The 22,206-nt window shown below is 38.4% G+C and overlaps 1 protein-coding gene across 2 annotated transcripts in view; it reads left to right on the top strand.

Moving 5' to 3' along the window:
• il12rb1 (interleukin 12 receptor subunit beta 1) overlaps window positions 1-18,081 on the top strand; it is a 28,823-nt gene extending 10,742 nt beyond the window's left edge. For both annotated transcript variants that reach the window (XM_055165227.1, XM_055165226.1), the window contains exons 5-15: window positions 466-499; window positions 976-1,098; window positions 1,617-1,699; window positions 5,042-5,264; window positions 6,682-6,831; window positions 8,045-8,143; window positions 8,928-9,068; window positions 9,832-9,987; window positions 12,232-12,301; window positions 16,359-16,554; window positions 17,767-18,081. In XM_055165227.1, coding sequence (XP_055021202.1) covers window positions 466-499; window positions 976-1,098; window positions 1,617-1,699; window positions 5,042-5,264; window positions 6,682-6,831; window positions 8,045-8,143; window positions 8,928-9,068; window positions 9,832-9,987; window positions 12,232-12,301; window positions 16,359-16,554; window positions 17,767-18,081 — 1,590 coding nt within the window. The remainder of the gene's footprint in view (window positions 1-465; window positions 500-975; window positions 1,099-1,616; window positions 1,700-5,041; window positions 5,265-6,681; window positions 6,832-8,044; window positions 8,144-8,927; window positions 9,069-9,831; window positions 9,988-12,231; window positions 12,302-16,358; window positions 16,555-17,766) is intronic.
• The last annotated feature ends 4,125 nt before the right edge of the window (window positions 18,082-22,206 follow it).

Here is a 22,206-nt window from a genome sequence, read left to right as displayed (position 1 = left end):
ATTAAGCTTTTCCCAAATCCCGTAGGAAGAAGGACAATAATGTCTTTCCCCTTGATAAAATTCACCAAACATTCTCTTTATTACGGCTTTAAATCCTCAGGCGTCGTTGACAACACAGAATGTATGGTTCTTCACTGATCGGCTGGTGTCCGAACTAGCACTTCTTGCAAACCGTCTAGTGTATTCTGATTCCTGACCTAGTCACTGGAGAGAAATGAAATTAAGCAGAGGCACTAGGTGGCACGAGCCTGACTAAGTGGTTAACAGTTTAAAACTAAATATTTAATTTTTGGCATGACCTCAAAATGTTGCATCTTAAATCCATAATAAGACAAACAATTCCTTTCTATTTTGAAGGACTTTGTGAGGACCATTCCCCACTGACAATATATAATATTTTTATTTGAAAAAATGAAATATGAACAACAGTTTTGTGCATTATTCACCTGCCTGTATGTCCCACAGATATCCGGAATAACAACTGTTACCAATAAAAAATGTATGTACCAGTTTATTACATTTTCTTTGCAAGATTAAATATTGTCCTATATGAAACTGTATGTTAAAGGTACACTATACGTAACTTTTTGGTTGGGGGTCCATCACCTGCTTGTTTCTATGGAGATGTAACTGCTCTGCCTGAAATGTTTCACAGTATGACATTAAACAGCTCTACTTTACGTTTATTCAATGACAGGTGGTTTTATAGCACAAAAATACCTAGGAAAACAAGAACTCTGACTGTGAGTGGGTTCACCTCTCCACAGATTTGACCTGTAATTTGGTCTGGTTTGGTCTCCATGAAGATAGAAAGGTTTAATACCATACTGTGAAAAATTCCAAACAAAGTAATAACATCTCCATGAAGAAAAGCATTTGACAGACCCTCCACCAGAAAAGTTACACAATGTACCTTTAAGTGCATTTCCTCATTGTGGAACCAGTAAAGACTTTCATATCCTTGTTTTCTCTCAGATACCCTTATGCTGGTCAACCTGGAGAAGACTTCAGTGCAACAGCTCCAAATGAGACATCGATCTACCATAGCCAGTTCTTCCCTTTGGAGCAACTGGGCCAATGTCCTCACTGTCCCCATCGGTACACAATTAAAAAACACATGTACACTTAAAAGGCCCATATGACGCTATTTTCTGATCTATGTTATAATTTTGATTCCTCATCAGAAACAGACCTGGAGTTGTGTTTTGTTTCATTCACAATGGAACAAAATACAGGGTTAACACACAAACCCTGCATATTTACTTTTACTTTGAGTCCTTCTCAAAAAACAAACAAAAAATCTCCATTCCACTTTGTGATGACCATGTGGTAATACAGGAAGTGCTCCACTACACCTTCAGTAGAAACAGAATTATTTCAGCTCTGGAATTACCAGTCTCTGCTGAAGTAAAGGCAAAATGTAACTGTTAACTGACAAACTACCACTTAATGACATCACAAGGTATGTTTTTGATGAGGTGACGACATTTGAACATGGCTCACAAAAATAGATTCTTCCGTAATATGGAACCTTTAAACGTCTGTGGTTGTGGAAAAGATAATTTGTGGTTAAAATAATATTATGTTTGCATTTTTTTTTTATTTTATATTAATAGAGTTTACCCGTATCTTGAAGACGCGGATGAATAAAATAACAGCAGAAACCAAGACGCAAAGGAACATCACACTCAAGTGGAAGGTAAGAAAAGTAAACATATAGATTAGAATATTTCATGTATTCAGTAAAAACTATATTAATGAGCCCGCATTGTCAAAGTGTCTTGAGAGAAAGAGATACTTGATTTATCCTGAGGGAAATTCTAGTTTTTCTGCAGCAACTTTTACACTGTGCTTCTCAGTGGCCTTTGTGTCTCAGTCGAAGGTTTTAGGTCAGTTTCACAGGAGGACTGGTCAGGCAGGGTCAGCAGATCTGTGTCAGGGCAGGTTGAGGAGAGGAAGAGCCAAAAGTCTCCCTCTTTTGTGTCCGGCAGCATCACAGTAGTGTCCAGGAGAAACCAGGTGAGTGACTAACAGAAAAAGAAGTGAGGAGCTTGTTTAAGAGAGCACATCAGCTCACCTTTTGTAGTTCCAGCTAAAACAGTTGTTTATGGTCAGTTTGTGTTAAACCCAAGCTCAGATTAAAGTCCAACCTGAGTGACAGAGAAGATCCGTCAGTTAGCTTCAGGGAAATGAAGGAGAGGAAGAGCCAAAAGTGTCCCTCGTCTGTGTCCTGCAGCACCACAGTCTTCTAAGCCTCACTTTCTCTCTGCTGTGTTGTTTTTCTTTGTTGTTTTTCCCTGTTTACTCTGGAAGGTCTCAGAATTTTTCCTCTGGAAGGTTTTCTGCCACATTTGGTCTAAAAAGCCTGTAGCATCTCAAAGCCCATATGGAAAAAAGTGGAAAAAAAAATAAGAATTTACCACTGTCTTTGTAGTAAATGTTTATATAAGGTTAATATGTGTCATGTGTGGTTTACTCCTGAAAGTGGCCCCTTTTGCATTTTTCTCATACAACTATATTATGAAAAACTAGTAAAGATAAAGGGAACATTTTGCAGGACATTTACAGGTAATGTGAATGATAAACTACATTTTCTTTGTATGTTCCATGTAATATTTGTATTCTTTAATTATATGTTGCAGAAAAAATAATCAGAGTATGAAGGGAGATTTGAAACCAGGTCTACTATGTGAAAGTCCAGTAACTTACCAATTGAGCTGACTAACTGCTTATATATTTAGCATATATATATATGTACTTGTAATTGATATGACCTCTTGTCAGTTGAGGCATGTGAAAAAAACATATATATATATATATATATATAGCTGCTTTTTGGAATATTACAAGTCAATATAGACCTTTGTAATAATGAGGATTTTGCAGAGTAATAATCCTTTTACAGCATGTATGTTCACTGTGAGATCAGTGGAATATGTTTTTTTAAGGTTGTAATGCAATATTTACATTACTGTGTTTACTCCCATGCTGCCCAACACACACACACGCACATGCAAACACGCACCCCCACACGCAAACACACACACAGACACACACACACACACACACAGACACACACACACCCACACACACAGGCAGACAGACAGACACACACTGTTATAATTTTCTTTCTCACTCTCATACACACACAACACAGCAATCAAGTTTAAGGAAACAATCATCATTTCACTTGTTTTTCTATGATTCTGTGGTAAAAATGACCTTTGTCCAACACTTGTGAGGATATTGTATGTGGGATTAGTGTCATATTCAGCTCTTGCAGGTTACAAAGTTTTATATGTTTCATGCTGCACATATTTACCAAAGATCTTGTAACTGTTTTCATGGTCATATACAAATCTTTTAGGATTCAGATAAAACATGTTATAATGGTGTATGATTTGTCTATAACTTTTCCATATGGGAGGTCCATAGCTAGTTCCTTATTTAACTCCTTAGTCTCTCACATGGCCTCCATGGATACAGAAAAAACAGCTAATTTCACACAATCCAGCAGTGTCAGCAGGGTCTGTCATCTGCTTGTTTCTCTGCCTGGAATGTTCCACAGTATGACATTAAACAGCTCTATCTTACATTTATTAAACTGCAGCTCAAAAATACCTAGAAAAACACACATACAACATACAGTGGAGTTGCCTTTCCACAGATCTGAACTCTAACTTGGTCTGGTTTGGGTTTTTTTTAGATTTTTAAAATGTTTCTTTCTTTTTTTCTTTCTTATTTTCTTTTTTCTTTATTTTATTGAATGAACATTTAAAATGTGAATATGTAAAGATTATAGCCAGCGTGGCTAAGTTCCATCATCAGTCCCTCGGCAGGTTGATGTGAAATCATCTACAGGACAGGGAAAAGTACAGCAACAATCACACAAAAGTACATAACACCAGCACACTCACTATACATACAACACACTCACTGTACACTCACTATACATACAACACACTCACTGTACACTCACTATACATACAACACACTCACTGTACACTCACTATACATACAACACACTCACTGTACACTCACTATACACACAACACACTCACTGTACACTCACTATACACACAACACACTCACTGTACACTCACTATACACACTCACTGTACACTCACTATACACACACTCACTGTACACTCACTATACACAACAACTCACTGTACACACTACACACACACTCATGTACACTCACTATACACACACTCACTGTACACTCACTATACACAACACACTCACTGTACACTCACTATACACACAACACACTCACTGTACACTCACTATACACACAACACACTCACTGTACACTCACTATACACACAACACACTCACTGTACACTCACTATACATACAACACACTCACTGTACACTCACTATACACACAACACTCACTGTACACTCACTACACATACACTCACTGTACACTCACTACACACACACTACTCACTGTACACACACACACTGTACACTCACACACACTCATGTACACTCACTATACACACAACACACTCACTGTACACTCACTATACACACAACACACTCACTGTACACTCACTATACACACAACACACTCACTGTACACTCACTATACACACAACAGGCTCACTGTACACTCACTATACACACAACACTCACTGTACACTCACTATACACAACACACTCACTGTACACACTATACACACAACACACTCACTGTACACTCACTCACTGTACACTCACTATACACACAACACACTCACTGTACACTCACTATACACACAACACACTCACTGTACACTCACTATACACACAACACACTCACTGTACACTCACTATACACACAACACACTCACTGTACACTCACTATACACACAACACACTCACTGTACACTCACTACACATACTCACTATATACAAGATAGAAAGGTTAATACCAAACTGTGAAACCTTCCAGACAAAGTAATAACATCTCTATGGAGACAAGCATTTGACAGGCCATCCAGCAGAAAAGTTCCTGAATTTGCCTTTAAACATCACCTGTGGTGTTCTCCAGCCAGTTAATGTGAACGGAGAGAATGTGGACTACCTCGTAGAGATTCAATACTTGAAAGACTGCAGCTGTAACAAGCATGAAGAAAACTTCTCCCCCAAAAGCTACTACCGAACAGCTGTCTCCTTCTCTGCTCTGAACCTGTCAGTCAGAGCCCGGAACTCAGCCAGCTCCTCCCCCCCGGCCCTGTTCCACGTGCCCCCGGAAAACCCACCCTACTTAACAGGTAAGGCTTATTTTTGTAACTAAACCATTCTATTCTATTGCCGTTTTTCAGATTCTACAATGTAACGATGCCATACTCCCAGACAGGGGGCAAGAGACAGACCTTATTGGTAACATTGAGCTTTACAATGAAATATGAACTACCTCAACTCAAGAACTCACTGTTTTACAAGATAATTATGTGTTATAATGACTGGTGGATCAAATGATACAGACAACTCAAACTCAAAAATGAACAGGATTTATTGGGGCAATTCATTAATATTGGCCAATAGAATGTTGTGATAACATCTTGTACTTTGCCATGAAATATCTGAAAAGTAAATTCCCAAATATGGAACCTGATAATTTTCATTAGTGACTAGACCCAAGACCATGCTGCATTACCACAGAAATCTGCAGTTGAATAATATTCATTTTATCTGCCCCTCATCAGTATTAAGTAGGGGTGTAACGATATCCAAGTTTCACGATACAATATCGTCACAGTATGAACCTCACGGTAGGATATTTATTGCGATATCGTGGGAAAGCTCACGATATGGTGGGGAGGCTCACGATTAGGGATTCCAATATCCAAATCCAAATCTCTCTGTACCATATTTTCACGATATTTGCGATATTTTGTGGAGGCTAACAAAATTGTTAATATGCTACTTTTTCCTCTTAAAATGCCCTGACAAGACTTAATCTAAAGAACTAAGACTTAAAAGTCCTTAAAACTGTTATTTCTTCATGTCGTTTGCACTGATGGAGCAAAGGATCATGGTCCATGTAGTTCCCTCTGTCTTTTTTGCTGCACCAAAACTCTTCATTTAAGCGAAGAAACTTGTAATTTGATATATTGTGATGGTCCATGATATTATTGTGAGAACTTTGACGATACAATATCACGATATTTCGGTTATTATTACATCCCAAGTATTAAATAATATTTATCTACAGAGTGTTGTGATGTCTCACAGTATTGTATAGGAGTATATTACAGGCACACTATTATGTAACCTTTTTAGAAGCAGCAACACTGCCTCTCTCCATGGAGATGTTCCAGCTTTACTTGAACTATTCAGCCATATGGAATTAAATCCATGGAGATAAGCATGTGATGTTTCCAGACCAAATTACAGGTCAGATCTGTGGAGAGGCAATCCTGCTCACAATAAGAACACAGATTTTTCAAGCTATTTTTGAGCCATAAAATGCAAAATACACAGGTTTAAGGCCACACTGTGGAACTTTAAGTAATAACTTCTCCATTGAGATAAGATGAAGCAAACCCTCACCAAAAAGTGACATAGAGCACCTTTAATAACAGCCATTTTTTTTTATATTTATGCCATACTGCGGAACATTACAGGAAAAGCAATAATATCTTTAAAGAGACAAGCAGGCTTTAATTTTTTTTTTTCATTATACAGTGTGTAGTAAGAATACAAGCTTGACTAAAGAACAAAAAAAGCGGAGCTGCAGAGAATTGTATGAACTTCGAGATGGGAAAGTGAAAGAAGACACAGTGATAATATTAAAGGCTAATGCAAAGGTTGATGTCAGAAAAAAGATAGAACAAGGTGGGTCACATTTCATTTAATAATTTTTTTAATGTCCTGTATTACACAAAACTGACTCTTGTGAGCTTTAAGCCATGTTATAATGTTGTTACTTCCTCAAAAACCTCAAGTTATGTTTTGTTTCAGTCACACATGTTTGAGTAATCCTGGTTTATTAGCTTGTCTACATTTCCAATGAGAGAATGCCTTTTATTTGTCACTTTTGTACAAAGGAATCAAAATGGGACCTGTCACCCCATCCATACATTACAAACACACAATACATGACATGGGGTTACTACACATGGATGGACTGAACTGGACGACAGATAGCAGAGGAAGAAACAATGCAACATAACATGAGGATAGGGCAAACCTGGGCATTGTCCAGCTCCCAGACCACATACGACTCTTTGGTTGACTCTGATTGGCCCGTTTACGATCATTTGGAATTACAAAATATACATATTGTATAATTTTACCTCATGCATGGACTAAAGCTGCATTGCTTTTATTTTAGAGGTGTTTTTTAAATGACATTTTTGTAAGGCAACTTCACTTTTTCATTGCTTAGTCAGAACATAAACTCTTATCAGTCTTACCAGCTTGTTTAAACAATTATATTTACTGCTTTTTATAAAGAAATACAATTAATATTATGCAGAATTGAGTTAAGCATTTTGACCCGGCCCTCCACAATATTTTCAGTTTCTCATGTGGCCCCATGGAAAAAAGAATAGCCTACTCCTGGGATAGGGGGAGGAGAAAAAAAAAGAGAACATCCCCCAGACGATGCTCCTGTCTGGGCATAAAAAACACCTCCACGACATCAGCACATAGTCAAAACACAATACAAACATTTCGACTAGACTTGCAACTGGGGAGGAGAGGGGGTGGAGTTAACCCAATGTAGGCAAACAGCCATCCAGATCCTGGAGTCACATGGGCGCTGGATTCAACAGACCCACCCGCCATGCTGCGGGTGCAAAGCTGCGAAGGCGTGGACTCTGCTGTGTTCTCCACATGACATCACAAGGTGGAACAGAGTGTTTTCTGTTTCACAGAAGAACTCGGCCTAAATCTGCAGGGTTTGTGTGTTAAACATGTGTGAATGAAAGAAAAACACAACTCCAGGTCTGTTTGTGATGAGGAAACAATATTAGAACACAGATCAGAATATAGTGTAATATGGGTTAATTTAATCTTTAATCTTTTCTTTGTGTTTTTGTTGCAGAACTGAAAGAATATCTTCCCTATCTTTATTTTGAACATCAGTGCAAGAAAAAATCACAACACACAACGAAAAAGTGCATTTACTACAGGGAACAAGGAAGTAAGTAATACAATACAGCATCTTCATTTATTTTATTAAAGAAATAGCCCGGGTTAAACCAAATACTGATACCGATGTATGTGCAAATACAAACCAACCAACTACTTAAAGCTACCATCTGTATGTTTACTCAGTTTTTTCATCAGATATCAGATGTGAAACCTGTTCCCCTCCCCTCGCCCAGCCTTTTTTCAGACTCACCTGTGCTGTCTGCTCTTCTTCTGTCAGACCACAGCTGGCACACTATCAGACAGTAGTAATGTAGACAGCATCTAGTGATGATATGTGAGAATACAACAGGTCGGCCAGTCTGATTACAGAGGGTAGCTTTAAAGTGGCCTCATTATGTTATTTTCTGATCTATGTTATAATGTTGTTTCCTCGCACATGTTTTTTTTTTATTCATTCACACATGTTTAACACACAATCTCCTGCAGATTTAGGCTGGGTTCTGCTCTCAAACAGAAAACACTCATCTTGTTTTGTCACTTGGTAATACTAGAAGTTCTCCTCTGTGTTTTAAACTCCAGTCACACTGGAACTACCAATATCTACTGAACAAAAGTTAAAAGGTAGCTGTTAACTTGAAAACTACCACTTCATGACATCACAAGGGGAAACAGAGCATTTTGAGCTTTGGAGATGTAGACAGACAAAAAAAAACATGCATTCTTACAGTGAGTGATCTCACTCCTCCATAGATCTAACTGTAACTTGACCTGATGGCTTGCCTCCATGAAGATAGAAACAATAACAAAACCTCTGACCCTGTGTTGTTGAGCAGTACCTGTGAGCCCTCCTCAGGCCTTCACCACTTCACTTGAAAACTCAGGCACTCTGTCCTGGAGGCCCATCCCCACAGAGGAGCAGCGGGGCTTCATCACCCACTACTCTCTGTGCATCCAGACCATCTCAGAGGAACTTGGTGGGTACATTATATACATCCTGGTTTAGTCCTGTTTCTGTAGCCTTTTAGAAAGCATGTTTTTTTTTTTTGGTTATTTTGATAGTTTTTAATGCACTGAAAACTTAGCAAAACATGTGCCTCTCCCTGGAGGACCTCCTCCTGCTTGTTTCCATGGAAATGTTGTTCCATCCATGCATGAAACCATCTTCTTCTGGAGCCGAGTCACGGAGGCTGCAGTCTGAGCAGGGACTCTCAGACTTCCCTCTCCACACACACTTCCTCTAGCTCTTCCAGACAGATCCTGAGGCATTTCCAGACCAGGACAGAGACATAGGAACATAGATTGAACTGTAAATGGAGAGCTTTGCCTTTCGACTCCTTCTTCACCACAACAATAATTTTACACAGTAGAGCATAAAGTCAAACATCTATCTCCCAGAATGTTCTGAATTATGATTATGACTTTCTATTTCCATGTCATGCAGGTGGTGTTTCACCTCCAGAAAGTTACATACTGTTCCTTTAATAATTTTAAGATAAATCTTTTTTAATCATCTACTCACTGTATTTATGTCTTAGGGGCAGTTTACAGCCACTGCTCTGTCAGTAAAAGCATGTGTTTCACAGCACATTTCAGACTTAGGAGGAATATTTTTTGTGTGTTAATGACTGTGTGAATGGCCTGTTTTGCATTGTTTATATTGAGAAAGTTAATACTGAAAGTCATTTTTTAAAGAGCCTTCCGATTCCCACATTACATAGTCCTGTTTTCTTTCCTCAGACTGCAGAAAGATCAAACCCTCTCTGAGCAGCTACACTCTGAAGGATCTGAAGCCTGGCACCAAGTACAACATCAGTCTGGCAGGAGTCACTGAGAAGGGGGAGGGGCCCAAAGCCAGAGTCATCATCAACACGCCGCCCGGCAAACCCTATCTCGGTAAAACAGGACACATCAACGCATGGTACTGACCCTGTAGTCTAAAACTGAGCTGGGGACAAGCAAAATGATGTGACATTTGTGAATGAATCAGCTCTTTTGAATGGTTCCTTAAAGGGGCACCGCGCAACTTTTCTGATGGAGGGTCTGATACATGCTTGTCTCCATGGAGATGTTTTGTCTAGAATATTCCACAGTAGAGATTAAACCTATCTAACTCAAGTGAGACAACTAGAGGCTACATTACAGGTCAGATCTGTGGAGAGGCAACCCTATTCACAGAAAAAATGATTTTATTTCTGAGCAATAGAAACACCAGTGATGAATAAATGTTAGATGGATATGGATGTCATGCCATGGAACATTCCAGGAAAAGCAATAACATCTCCATGGAGACAAACAGATGATGGACCCTCCTCCAGAAAAGTTGCGCATTGCACCTTTAATGATTGCTATCTTGTGACTGGGACCTTCTAAACAGCACAAATCAACTCACCTGTTATCGTTTCAGCTAAGTCAGTTCTTTATAGTCAGTGTGCGTTAAAACAAAGCTCAGATTGAAGTCTAACTTGAGTAACAGAACTTCAGACAGAGCAGTGCCCACAGTTAGCGTCACACCCCCAGGGAATGTTACTGACATCAGATGCAAAGTATTAATTCAGATCAAATTAAAGGTGTGTTGTGTACTGTATTTTCCGGACTATTGAGTGCACCTGAATATAAGCCGCATCAACAAAATTTTAACCAAATTTTAAAAGTGTAAATATATAGGCCGCACCTGAATATAAGCCGCATCAACTATATTTTAACCCTCTCCAGGCAGGCGTTGCAGATTTGCAACAGCAAAATTCCAAGTACCTACTTACTCCACATCCATATTATATGAGCTTTTTTTACTCAGGAGCCTTTTCTCCCATCCATGCTGATAAACGTGTGCGATGCAGACTGTGCAAGAACGGCTACATGCAAACGACCTGCCAGAAGGGCAAAATACTTTTTTTGTTTACAAAGGATTAAAAAAATCAGAATTGTATATTACTACCCCATATTATAATTTTCCCCAAATATCAGATTTTTCCTGATAATAAAAATTAATTTGAGCCTGAGAGGGTTAACAAAATTTTAAAACTGTACATATATAGGACGCACCTGAATATAAGCCGCAGGTGTCCACATCTTAAAGAATGTTTTCAAGTTCAGTTCGTCTGCTTTTATCGCCTCTGAAAGCTTTTGTCGTCTTTTTGCATTGAGACAGTTCATCACGCTGCTGTCGTCAAAATCTCAGAATCAACTCTTTGATGTGGAGCTCACGTGCATCAGCTCTGTTTCCTTCTACCACAGCCACATCAATTGCCTTTAACTTAAAAGCTGCATCATCTGCATTTCTTTCTGTGTTTTGCATGAGGAGGGTGTATGTATGAGGCGCAAAATGACTGTTCAAAAGACAATCAAACGAGCAGCAGATTTTAGATGGGGGCGGGGCTTGTTCTATCAATCAGGTATAAGTGGATGTGCGGCTACTGAAGTTTGAGACATTTCTTCTCATCATTTATGCATATGGGTACAATGTATCCCTCTCACTAATTATAACTAACTTATAATTAACTTATTCTATAATACGGCGATGAAATATTTGAGTGCGCTAGTTTAGCAACTTCATGTTAACCCTAAATCCATGTGTTTCCCGCACAGACAGCGGCGTTTTCTGCACTCAGGCTGTGCGTGTCCTCTGTGTTTCCAAACCATAGACCGTATATATGAATAGACAATGTGCCAAACAAAGAATCTGTCCATATATTTGCTGCATCAAAAAAGAAGCGGCTTCTAGTCCAGAATTTACAGTATCTTTTCTTTCACCTGCTTGTTTCTATGGAGATGTGATTGCTCTGTCTGGAATGTTCCACAGTGTGACATTAAACAGCTTTACCTTACATTTATTCAATTACAAGTGGTTTTATAGCTCAAAAATACCTAGAAAAACAGGTGCTCAGACTGTGAGCGGGGTCGCCTCTCCACAGATCTGACTTGTAACTTGGTCTGTTTTGGTGTCCATGAAGATAGAAAGGTTTAATGCCATACTGTGAAACATTCCAGACAAAGCAATAACATCTCCATGGAGAAAAGCATTTGACGGACCCTCCAGCAGAAAAGTTACACAATGTGCCTGCAAAAGTATCAGTTCACACTGTTGTATAAGGTTTGCGAACTGACTGATAACTTGATTTTGCTTGTGTCTGTTTACAGTGTGGGTCACTTTTGGGTTGCTGATTGGTTTCTTTGTCCTCTCAACATCCTGTAGTTTCATTTTCACAAGGTAAGTGATAACCAGAACGAACTTCGAAGTGTGATTTATTGCTACTTAGAAGTGCATTGTGTAACTTTTCTGGTGGAAGCTTTGCCAAATGCTTTTCTCCATGGAGTTTATGGTTATAGCTTTGTCTGGAATGTTTCACAGTATGACATTAAACTTTTCTATCATCATAGAGATCAAACAGGCCAAGTTACAGGTCAGATCTGTGGAGAGGCGACCCCGCTCACAGTCAGAATGTCTGTTTTTCTAGGTATTTTTAAAGGGGCAGTCGGGAATTTTGGACACAGGACCTCATTTCCTAGTGAGCCAGAGTGTTGGAGACGTGTGGAGATACTTTTTTAAATATTCCATCCAGTCCTTGTGTCAGATTCTTTAGGTCTACCAAACTGTTTGGAAAAAAAATGGGCGGATATGCAGTCAGTAAAAGTTTATTCAATGAAGCACAAGGTTTAAAATGAGAATAAAAATGACTGTAAAATGAATAAAAAAGAATCCTAAAAAACAATATAATAAAAAAATTATATATTAAAAAAAGATCTGATTCGGCTAAAATCAGAATTAAAAATGAGTCAGGTGGTGCAGTCACTGTTTGAGTCCCTCTGGTCCCTTCACCGCCACGCCACATAGTTGTCTGTAAAACAGGATAGTCTTTCAGACTACGGCAAGGACTGCATTTGATTAGTCACACTGCACATCAGGATTGACCGAGTGACGTCCATTTACTTAGCTCGTTCATGCAGGTAATTAGGGCCGCCACGTCACCCCGCATCCGGGCCTCCGCGTCCAGGCCTCCGCCTCCGCTCCGCCATGGGTCCTCCGGCTCCAGAGCCGCTGCGGAAACAGAGTGCTACTTAACTCTACGGTGCGATCTACTGTCCGGCCTCCCGCATTCCCACAAGGTCCCCCAGATACATCCCTCTACTTAGCTCTTTTTAGGCATTGTATCTGTCCTTGTCGGCGCATTCCTCTGCCTGGTCCAGCTGGTCCAGCTTCGCCCGTTCCCGCTGCACCACCTGTCCACGTTTGCGTTCCCGCTCCTGCATCTGTCTTGCCCCGTCTCTTCCGGTTTCGGTGTCACGCGTGCACACCCCAGGTCTGCTCCCCACTCATGCCCTCTGTCTTTTCAAGTCCCTGCTGCTACGGCCACAGCCAATAATATTGGGTGGGAGGGAATGTTCAATTAGTTTAGTCCACCCAGTCTTTCACTCCAGTATAAAAAACACAACACTAAAATCACCGCAAATAAAATTACCGCAAATAAAATACATACAGATTAAAAAAACAAGGGCTCTTCTCACATTTGACACTTGTATTTGCAGAGGTCGCTCGTGCTAGGCTAGTGCAAGTCAATGGCCATATTTAGCCTGCCACTAAAAACACCCACTACCCACTCCACAAAACACCCGACGCAAAACTATTATTACACCAGACTGTTGATGTAGATGTCTGTGTTGACAGAATCATTTTAGAAGTAAAACCAACCTTGTGTGACATTAGGTACCCTTTCATTGCAATAAAATATATAAATAAATAAATACAATGCATAAAATAACTAAGGCCACAGGTAAGTATGTAAAATAAGACGTGACAGAGATGTGACTTAAAATGTATAAAACACTAAAAAAGGGGCAAGTAAAAAGGTAAAATTATTTATTCTATAAAAAGGGAGCCAGGCAGATTGTTAAAATAATAAAATGGCCAAGATTCATAAAATATACTAAAATAAAGATAAAACATTGCAGCCCCTGGGCAGAAGAATCAATTCTGCAACAAACAGAAATAAATGTTACAAATAAACCAAACAAGAATGACTTGAGAGGGGGCAGCCCCACCCAGAACAAAACAGAAAGTGCTGCCATGCAATCAAAACAGTAAAACCAAAAACAGTAAACTAACACTAAAACAAAATACTAAACCCAAACAAAACAGGACACAAAAAAGTAGCAGACCACACTCCTTCAAAACGTAACTACTCGGGGGAAAAGGTCTGCCACCGGTAATATCCTAGCTCTGACAATTGCATTTGAAGGATTTATGTGTGAGCAGCAGCAGTGAGTTTTACTTCCTGATAGAAAGTTTGGCAGCGGCGGACTGATATATGAGAAAATAGTCCCTCAACATGCGACGACTCAAGCGATGCAAGGTTAGTTTTATTTCAAACATTATTCTATCAACTCAGACATTCACATGGACAGTCTGGCGTAATAATAGATTTTCTTCGGGTGTTTTGTGGAGTGGGTAAAACTGTTTTTAGTGGCAGTATAACTATGGCCATTGACATGCACTAGCCTAGCACCAGTGACCTCTGCAAATACAAGGACTGGATGGAATATATTAAAAAGTGTCTCCACACGTCTCCAACACTCTGGCTCACTAGGAAATGAGGCCCTATGTCCAAAATTTCGGACTGTCCCTTTAAGCTATAAAACCACCTGTGATTGAATAAATGCAAAGTAGAGCTGTTTTATGTCATGCTGTGGAACATTGCAGGTGGACCCCCAACCAAAAAGTTACATAGTGCATCTTTAAAAATATCTCCTTTAAACAATAATACTGAAACTACTTTATGTCTTAAACAAATGAACCATAAAGCAGGAGAACAACCTCAGAAAACGTTTCTAAATATAAAATATTGTTAAAAGAATGATCTGGAATAAATGAATGGAATAATTAAACACTTTAGAACTAGTATCTATAATCAAGTCATCTATCCATCTCTCTATCTCAGACTATTTATTGATCATTCAATATATTTTTCGATACACAGACCACAACTAAAGAACTTTTTCATGAGATTCTAATTTGTATTTATCTGTATTTATTTATCTAAACTATCATAAGTGTAAATTAAAATAAAACAAACTTGCAGTGTGTCAGAGTGTCTTCTGGTTTAAAGTGACATTTCTGCATTTTTGAAGTTGAATTTAAAGTTCATTTATGTTTTTTACTGTACTTGAAACTCAACCTTGACATTTTGAGGCATGTTTAAAGTTTCTGTATTACACAAAATTGACTCTTGTGACCTTTAAGTCATGTTATAATGTTGTTACCTCCTCAAAAACAGACCTGGAGTTGTGTTTTGTTTCATTCACACACGCTTGAGTAATCCTACATTATTAGAGTGTCTATATTTCCAAAGCTAAAAATGTTCTGTTCTACCTTGTGATGTCATCAAACTGTAGTTATAAAAGTTAACAGATTAAAAAAAGATACTTCAGTTTTACCTTTTGTTCAGCTGAGATTGCCACAGAAAAGCTCCAACATCTGAATGATTCTTGTGAAGGTTTATGGAGTTTAAAAACACAGTGGAACGCTTCCTGCACAGGTGGGACTAAGTTGTTGTTTTGCAAGTCTCTAGTAAGTATCAAGTCTTAGACCTCAAGTCCGAGTCAAGTCCCAAGTCAAATATAGGCAAGTCCAAGTTGAGTCTCAAGTCACTGGCCCATAAGTCCTAGTCAAGTCCAAGTCGTCTGCTTTGAGCTTCAAGTCATTTCAAGTCTTTAAACCAAAGCACCAAATATAGCTTAGATTTTTGCCATTTATATGAATTTTAAGATAAATTATACTTAAGAAAAGTCAAGTTTCAAGTCCTAAAAATAGTGACTCAAGTCCATTTCACGATTTGCAAGTCCCCACCTCTGGCTTCCTGTACCACCACTCAATGACATCACAAGGAGTGTTTTGAGTTTGAGAGAAGAACTCAGTCGAAATCTGCAGGGTTTGTGTGTTAAATGTGTGAATGAAACAAACCACAACTTCAGGTTTGTGATAAGGAAACAACATTATATATAACACTGATAAAAAATAGCTTATATTATGAATACAGATCAAAACATATGTTCATTTTTCTCATTATTGCCCTCTTCAGTGCAAAAGTGTTGTAAACTATTGCTACATACAGAGGGAAGGCCCAGATTTGAATGATTAGAAGATTCAGCTACATGGTGAAAATGCATTTTAATTGGAAAATATATGGAAAAGGGAGATAGTGTTAGTTAATTGTTAATGTAAATTTTTGTGAAATTTGATGCTGATAAAACGTTTTACTGTTTTTAAATAGAATCAAAAACCAGGTCTTTCCTCCAGTGCCGACCCCAGTGATCACCGGGTTCAGCAGCACGCCAGCTGAGGTCCAGGTGACACCACAGCCCCGAGCGACTTGCACCACTATCTGCCAGTGGATCATGGACACCTGTGCGAAGGATCAACTGCGGTCCGAGCTTTCACCAAGACCGACATCATCACTGAACTACCAGGTAACAGTAATGACACTGACTCAGATAATGACGAGAGGGACGCGGGCGTGCTGGACGCCGTAATCGCCCAACTGTTTGAACAATTATGAGTTATTGTGAATACGCTAACAATTTAACATCTCAGACAGTATTTTTTTAGGCATTTACAATTGAATAAAGTTAAGAGTTTTTGTGAACGGTGTTAGGCGTGTTCTATCAAAAATGACTAGACTAAATTTAAATGACAAAAATGTATTCCCTGTCCAATACAATTCTACACAGGACTTACATCAGGCGATCTGAACGCCTGAGTTTCCCTCAACATTTAAACAACAGTATGAATATGCAAATAATATGTTGAGCAGGTAACGCCTTACATCGTCCTTGAAGCATCTTTCCTTCTTCTTTGGAGGAAGTGACAATCCCCACCAAACCATTGTAAATCACCACCAAGTCTGTTTAGATAACGCCAGCCTGGGTTATCCCCAAAGCCTTATCTGCAAAGGAATGTCCCTAAAAGCATATCTGTTTCCCATTATTTAGGACACACAGAGTATTACCTTTAAACATTAAACAATGTTCAACTCAATGTATAACTTCATTAAACAATATTCAAAAAACCACTTGATACAGCCCTCAGTGCGTTAAATAAAGTTTGACTGACTTATCTAACTGTTGTGTTTCGTTTAATGCGCCTTATAGTCCGGTGTGGTTTATATGTTAAAACAGTTCAAAAATAGACCATTCAATGATAGTGCGCCTTATAATCCAGAGCGCCCTGCAGTGCGGAAAATACGGTATATAAGTCGCAGGACCACCCAAACCATGAAAAAAAGTGTGACTTATAGTCCAGAAAATACGGTATCGCCAATAGAGCCCAAAGGAAATCATCATCTGCATGTTTCCAAACTTCTTCTGGTTTTGCACGGAGGGTATTACTAACTGTAAGGAGGGTCTGAAGAGGGCCCAGGAGAGATCACTAAATTAATCAAACATGCATGGATAACATCTAAAGGCATGTTTTTTGATAATTGAACAACGTTATAACATGGTAGAAGTCTCCAAAAAGTTGATTTTGCCTTATGCCCCCTCTTATTATACTGCTTTTGACTATCTGCTATATAAACGGTGTGTAGACTCAAATGAATCGGTCTGTAACCGTACAAGATGGATTTTACAGTCAGATGTACTCACTAAAGCAGCAGTAACTGAACAAATCTTGCATTGTCCCAGGACCTGTTGGAGAGGAAGGAGTTGGTGGACAAAGTGATCCTAGTCCAGAATCACTCTGAGTGCTGCCTCCTGGAGGAGACAGAGAAGAACTGCACTCTCATCAGGACTATAACAATAGCCCCCTCACACATGACAGAGGAGGGGGGAGATGAGGAAGAGGACAGGAGATCACAAACAGGAAGTGAAGACAATGAGCAAACTCGAAATGATGCCACAGAAGAAGAGATGACTGATCCAGAGCAAATTCAGACTGAGATTGCTCTACTTATTTACAGGAATGGACTGGTATTTGATGTGAATGCTGATTGCAGTTAACTCCTGGATGTGTGTATATATATATATATATATATATATATATATATATATATATATATATATATATATATATATATATATATATATATATATATAATAATGTTTTACACACAAACCTGCATATTTAGCACTCTGTTCCACCTTGTGACATCATATGATAATACAGGAAGTGCTCCACTGTGTTTTTAAATTCCATACACCTTCACTAGAATCATTTGGATGAGAAATCATAAAAGGTAAAAAGGTTCACTTTGAAACTACCGCTTCATGATGACATCACAAGGTAGAACAGAGCATTTTGAGCTTTGGAGATGTAAACAGACTAATAATAAAGGATTATTCAAACATGTGTGAATGAAACAAAACACAATTTCAGGTATGTTTCTGATGAGGAAACAACATTATAACATGACTTAAAGCTCACAAAAGTTATTTTTGCGCAATAGATGTATCAAGAATCTTGGACTTCCAGTCATTGCGCAGTGCATATTGGGAAGGATTTTCTGAAAAAGTGAGCATCAAACCGCCTTGTTTGATTTCCAAGTGGGATGCGCCTATTGACAAAGTCAATCTTTTCTAGTCTTTTGAACCATATCACTTTTGTTTTTGGTTCTGATATTGTCAGATTTTAGTTTTGGGATTCGGACATTGTTAATTGTGTGGTTGTTGGATCCTAACAGCGGAAAACAGCTCGAGAAATTTGTTTGCAAACTCCATAGATGCAAAAGGGAATCAGATGTGTGTGACTGCAAACCTGGGCATTATTGACCTACAGGAAGGACAAAAAAGGATTGCACTTTCTTGTTCTTGTGACTTTACAGCAACATCACGTCTTGGTTGCTTTGCAGTGGAAGTTGTTTCTTGATGAACAGTTGGTGCCTTTTGCTTTGGCATTGACTTTTTTAATTCGTAACCGAGGTTGAACGAGGGATCGGTATTTTGCTTTGATGGCGCTGCACACCCCAAATGTTCACTGCAAACTCAGGATGATTTCTTAGGCAGTCAGTGGTATCCTTTTTCGTCCATCCTCTGGATCAGTACTGCCCATCGCCTTTGCCTTTCACTATTTTTCAATTCCGCTGGGAAGGGAAACAGTTTGAACAGAGGTTTGCAGTCACACAAATCTGATTCCCTTTTGCTTTATGGAGTTCGCAAACAAACTTCTCGAGCCGTTTTACGCCGTTTGGATCCAACAACCACATAATTACGACGTCCGAATCCCAAAACTAAAATATGACAATATGAGAACCAGAAACAAAAGTGATATGGTTCAAAAGACTTGAAAAGATCGGCTTTGTCAATAGACAATTCCACTGGGAAATCAAACATGGCAGTTTGATGCTCACTTTTTCGTAAAATCCTTCCCAGTATGCACTGCGCAATGACCGGAAGTCCGAGATTCTTGATGCATCTATATAGTTCCTTTAAATATTGTGCCAGAATATGTAAACTATATTTTGAAATCATATAAATCATGCCTCACAACTCTCACTTTAGGAGTTTTTCTGTATAGTACGTGGGTTTTTATTGCTCAGAAATATCTGAGTCACCTCTCCACATATCTGACCTATAACATGACTTAGTGAGTTATATAGTGCACCTTTAAGAATACATGAATATAAATGATTACATGACCTACTGTGAACAAAGGGCATAACCATTAAAGGTGCATTATGCAACTTTTCTGGTGGAGGGTCACCTTTTTGCTTTCATGATGTTATTGCTTTGTCTAGAATGTTTCACAGTAGAGATTAAAGCTATCTATCTTAAGGGAGACAACTCTAGTCTACATTACAAGTCAGATCTGTGGAGAGTCACCCCTATTATTGTATTTTTGAGCAATAGAATAAATGCTAGATAGATGTGTTTTATGTCATACCATGGAACATTCCAGGCAAAGCAATAACATCTCCATGGAGACAAGCACAAAATGTATTCAGTATTTGGGTTTTTTGACTGTTGTGATTTTTGTGATGCCAATGAAACTACTGAACCCACCTACACTGTATAACTGACACAAAGTGGAATGGTAAACAACTAAACATGTGCTACTGTGAACAGATAAACAGCACTAAATAAAAGGTTTTCATAATAAAACTGCTGTACAGATGGTTCTTGTGGTCTCAGTGTGACTCTGTGCTGCCCTTTCAACTCTGACAAAAGAACAAAGTTTTAAATCAACCAGAAAATGCTGATCTTAGAAGTTAAAGTCCGTATAACAGATTTTGATGATTCAATTAATTTTTACTTAATTTGATGAGATTATACCTGGTGTAAATATGAATTAAAGTTTTACACCAATCAAGTAGCAGTTTTTACTATACGTAGTTTTATATATTTTAGTATGTCCGAGTGGGTGGGTGTGCGTGTCTGTCTGTCGTTTGGTTGTGTCGAGTCGTGCAGCTGTGGGGTTTGGGTGGGCGGGTGAAAGGAAATGTGAGATTGTTTTCACTGTAAAGTACTTTGTGTTATATTTTTGAGTAAAAAGCACTTTATAAATAAAGTTTGATTAATTGAATTTGTGAAGAAAAGTTGAAAAATAGGTTTAAAATGACAGGAAGTAGAGTTCATCTAGTACCAAGCATTAGAAGAAGATATAACATTTATACATAATCAAATACCATACTTTTTTGTTTCACTCTGAAGATATAGTGTAAATTCTCAATTAAGACACTTTTGTTTAAAGGGCTCCCACAGATGAATGCTGTTGTTGTGTCCTTGGGCAAGACTCTTAACCCTCCTCACTCCCAGTGTCTGAGTACACCGCTGTATGAATGTGTGTATAAATGGGTGAGTGGTTCCTTGCTTACCATGATCATGTAAACAAAATGTAAAATCTTTAAAAAAATAAATAAAATAAAAACATAAAATAAAATGCTCACATAATGCATAACTAAATATTATTCTTATTATTCTTATTATTATTACATACATTCTCAACTAGCAACCTTTATATTATTTTTATTATAATTATTATTATTATATATATTTTTTGTATTAATGTTTATGTTGCAGCACTCAGCCCCATAACAAGTTTCCAACATTGAATACAATAAATGATGATCTTATCTTAAAACTGTTTCCATACTACTCATATTCAATGTTGAGGAGTAACAGATTACATGTACCGGAGTTACATAATCAAAGTACAAATTATGAGTAACTGTATTCAGTTACAGTTACTGTTTCAGTGAGTGGTAATTGGATTACAGTTACTTTGTTGAAATAAATGGATTACATGGTGGTACGTTCCTGTTTTCACATTTAGGGCTAAACCAGGACTAAAACAAGAACTAAAACCTGGACTAAACCAGGACTAAACCAGGACTAAACCAGAACTAAACCAGAACTAAACCAGAACTAAAACAGGACTAAAGCAGGACTAAAACCAGCACTAAACCAGGATTAAACCAGGACTAAAACAGGACTAAACCAGGACTAAACCAGAACTAAAACCAGGACTAAAACCAGGCCTAAAACCAGGACTAAACCAGGACTAAACCAGAACTAAAACAGGACTAAAACAGGCCTAAAACCAGGATTAAACCAGGACTAAAACAGAACTAAACCAGGACTAAACCAGAACTAAAACCAGGACTAAAACCAGGTCTAAACCAGAACTAAAACCAGGACTAAACCAGAACTAAAACCAGGACTAGACTAGGACTAAAACCAGGACTAAACCAGGACTAAAACCAGGACTAGACTAGGACTAAAACCAGGACTAAACCAGAACTAAAACCAGGTCTAAATCCAGGACTAAACCAGAACAAAAACTAGAACTAAAACCAGGACTAAACCAGGTCTAAACAATATGGCACTAACAGTAGGTGGACATAATTTAAAGCAGCAGTGATCTCATATAAAAATTATTTCTCTATCAATAGTTTTAATTTGGTTAAGGAAAGACTGGGCTTTTTATTTTCTTAAAGCAGACAAAACAAAACTTCTTATGTTAAGATCCTCGTCTTTGCTTCTCTACAGCAAACAGTTGCCTGTTCATGGAGACTTGGGCTCAGCCAATTTGAAGAAAACAACCAAGAATTTTCAGGATGTGGTCGCTACATTCATGTAGTTTTAAAAAGCATGGCGATATCAAGTAATCCAAAGTATTCAGATTACGTT

The sequence above is a fragment of the Boleophthalmus pectinirostris genome, unplaced genomic scaffold, assembly GCF_026225935.1.
Source record: "Boleophthalmus pectinirostris isolate CB_2022bp ecotype Guang Dong unplaced genomic scaffold, ASM2622593v1 HiC_scaffold_7, whole genome shotgun sequence".
In the NCBI taxonomy this organism is placed as follows: Eukaryota; Metazoa; Chordata; class Actinopteri; order Gobiiformes; family Gobiidae; genus Boleophthalmus; species Boleophthalmus pectinirostris.
Note: the sequence above shows the minus strand (reverse complement) of the source record. Positions and strands in the feature narration are given on the sequence as shown.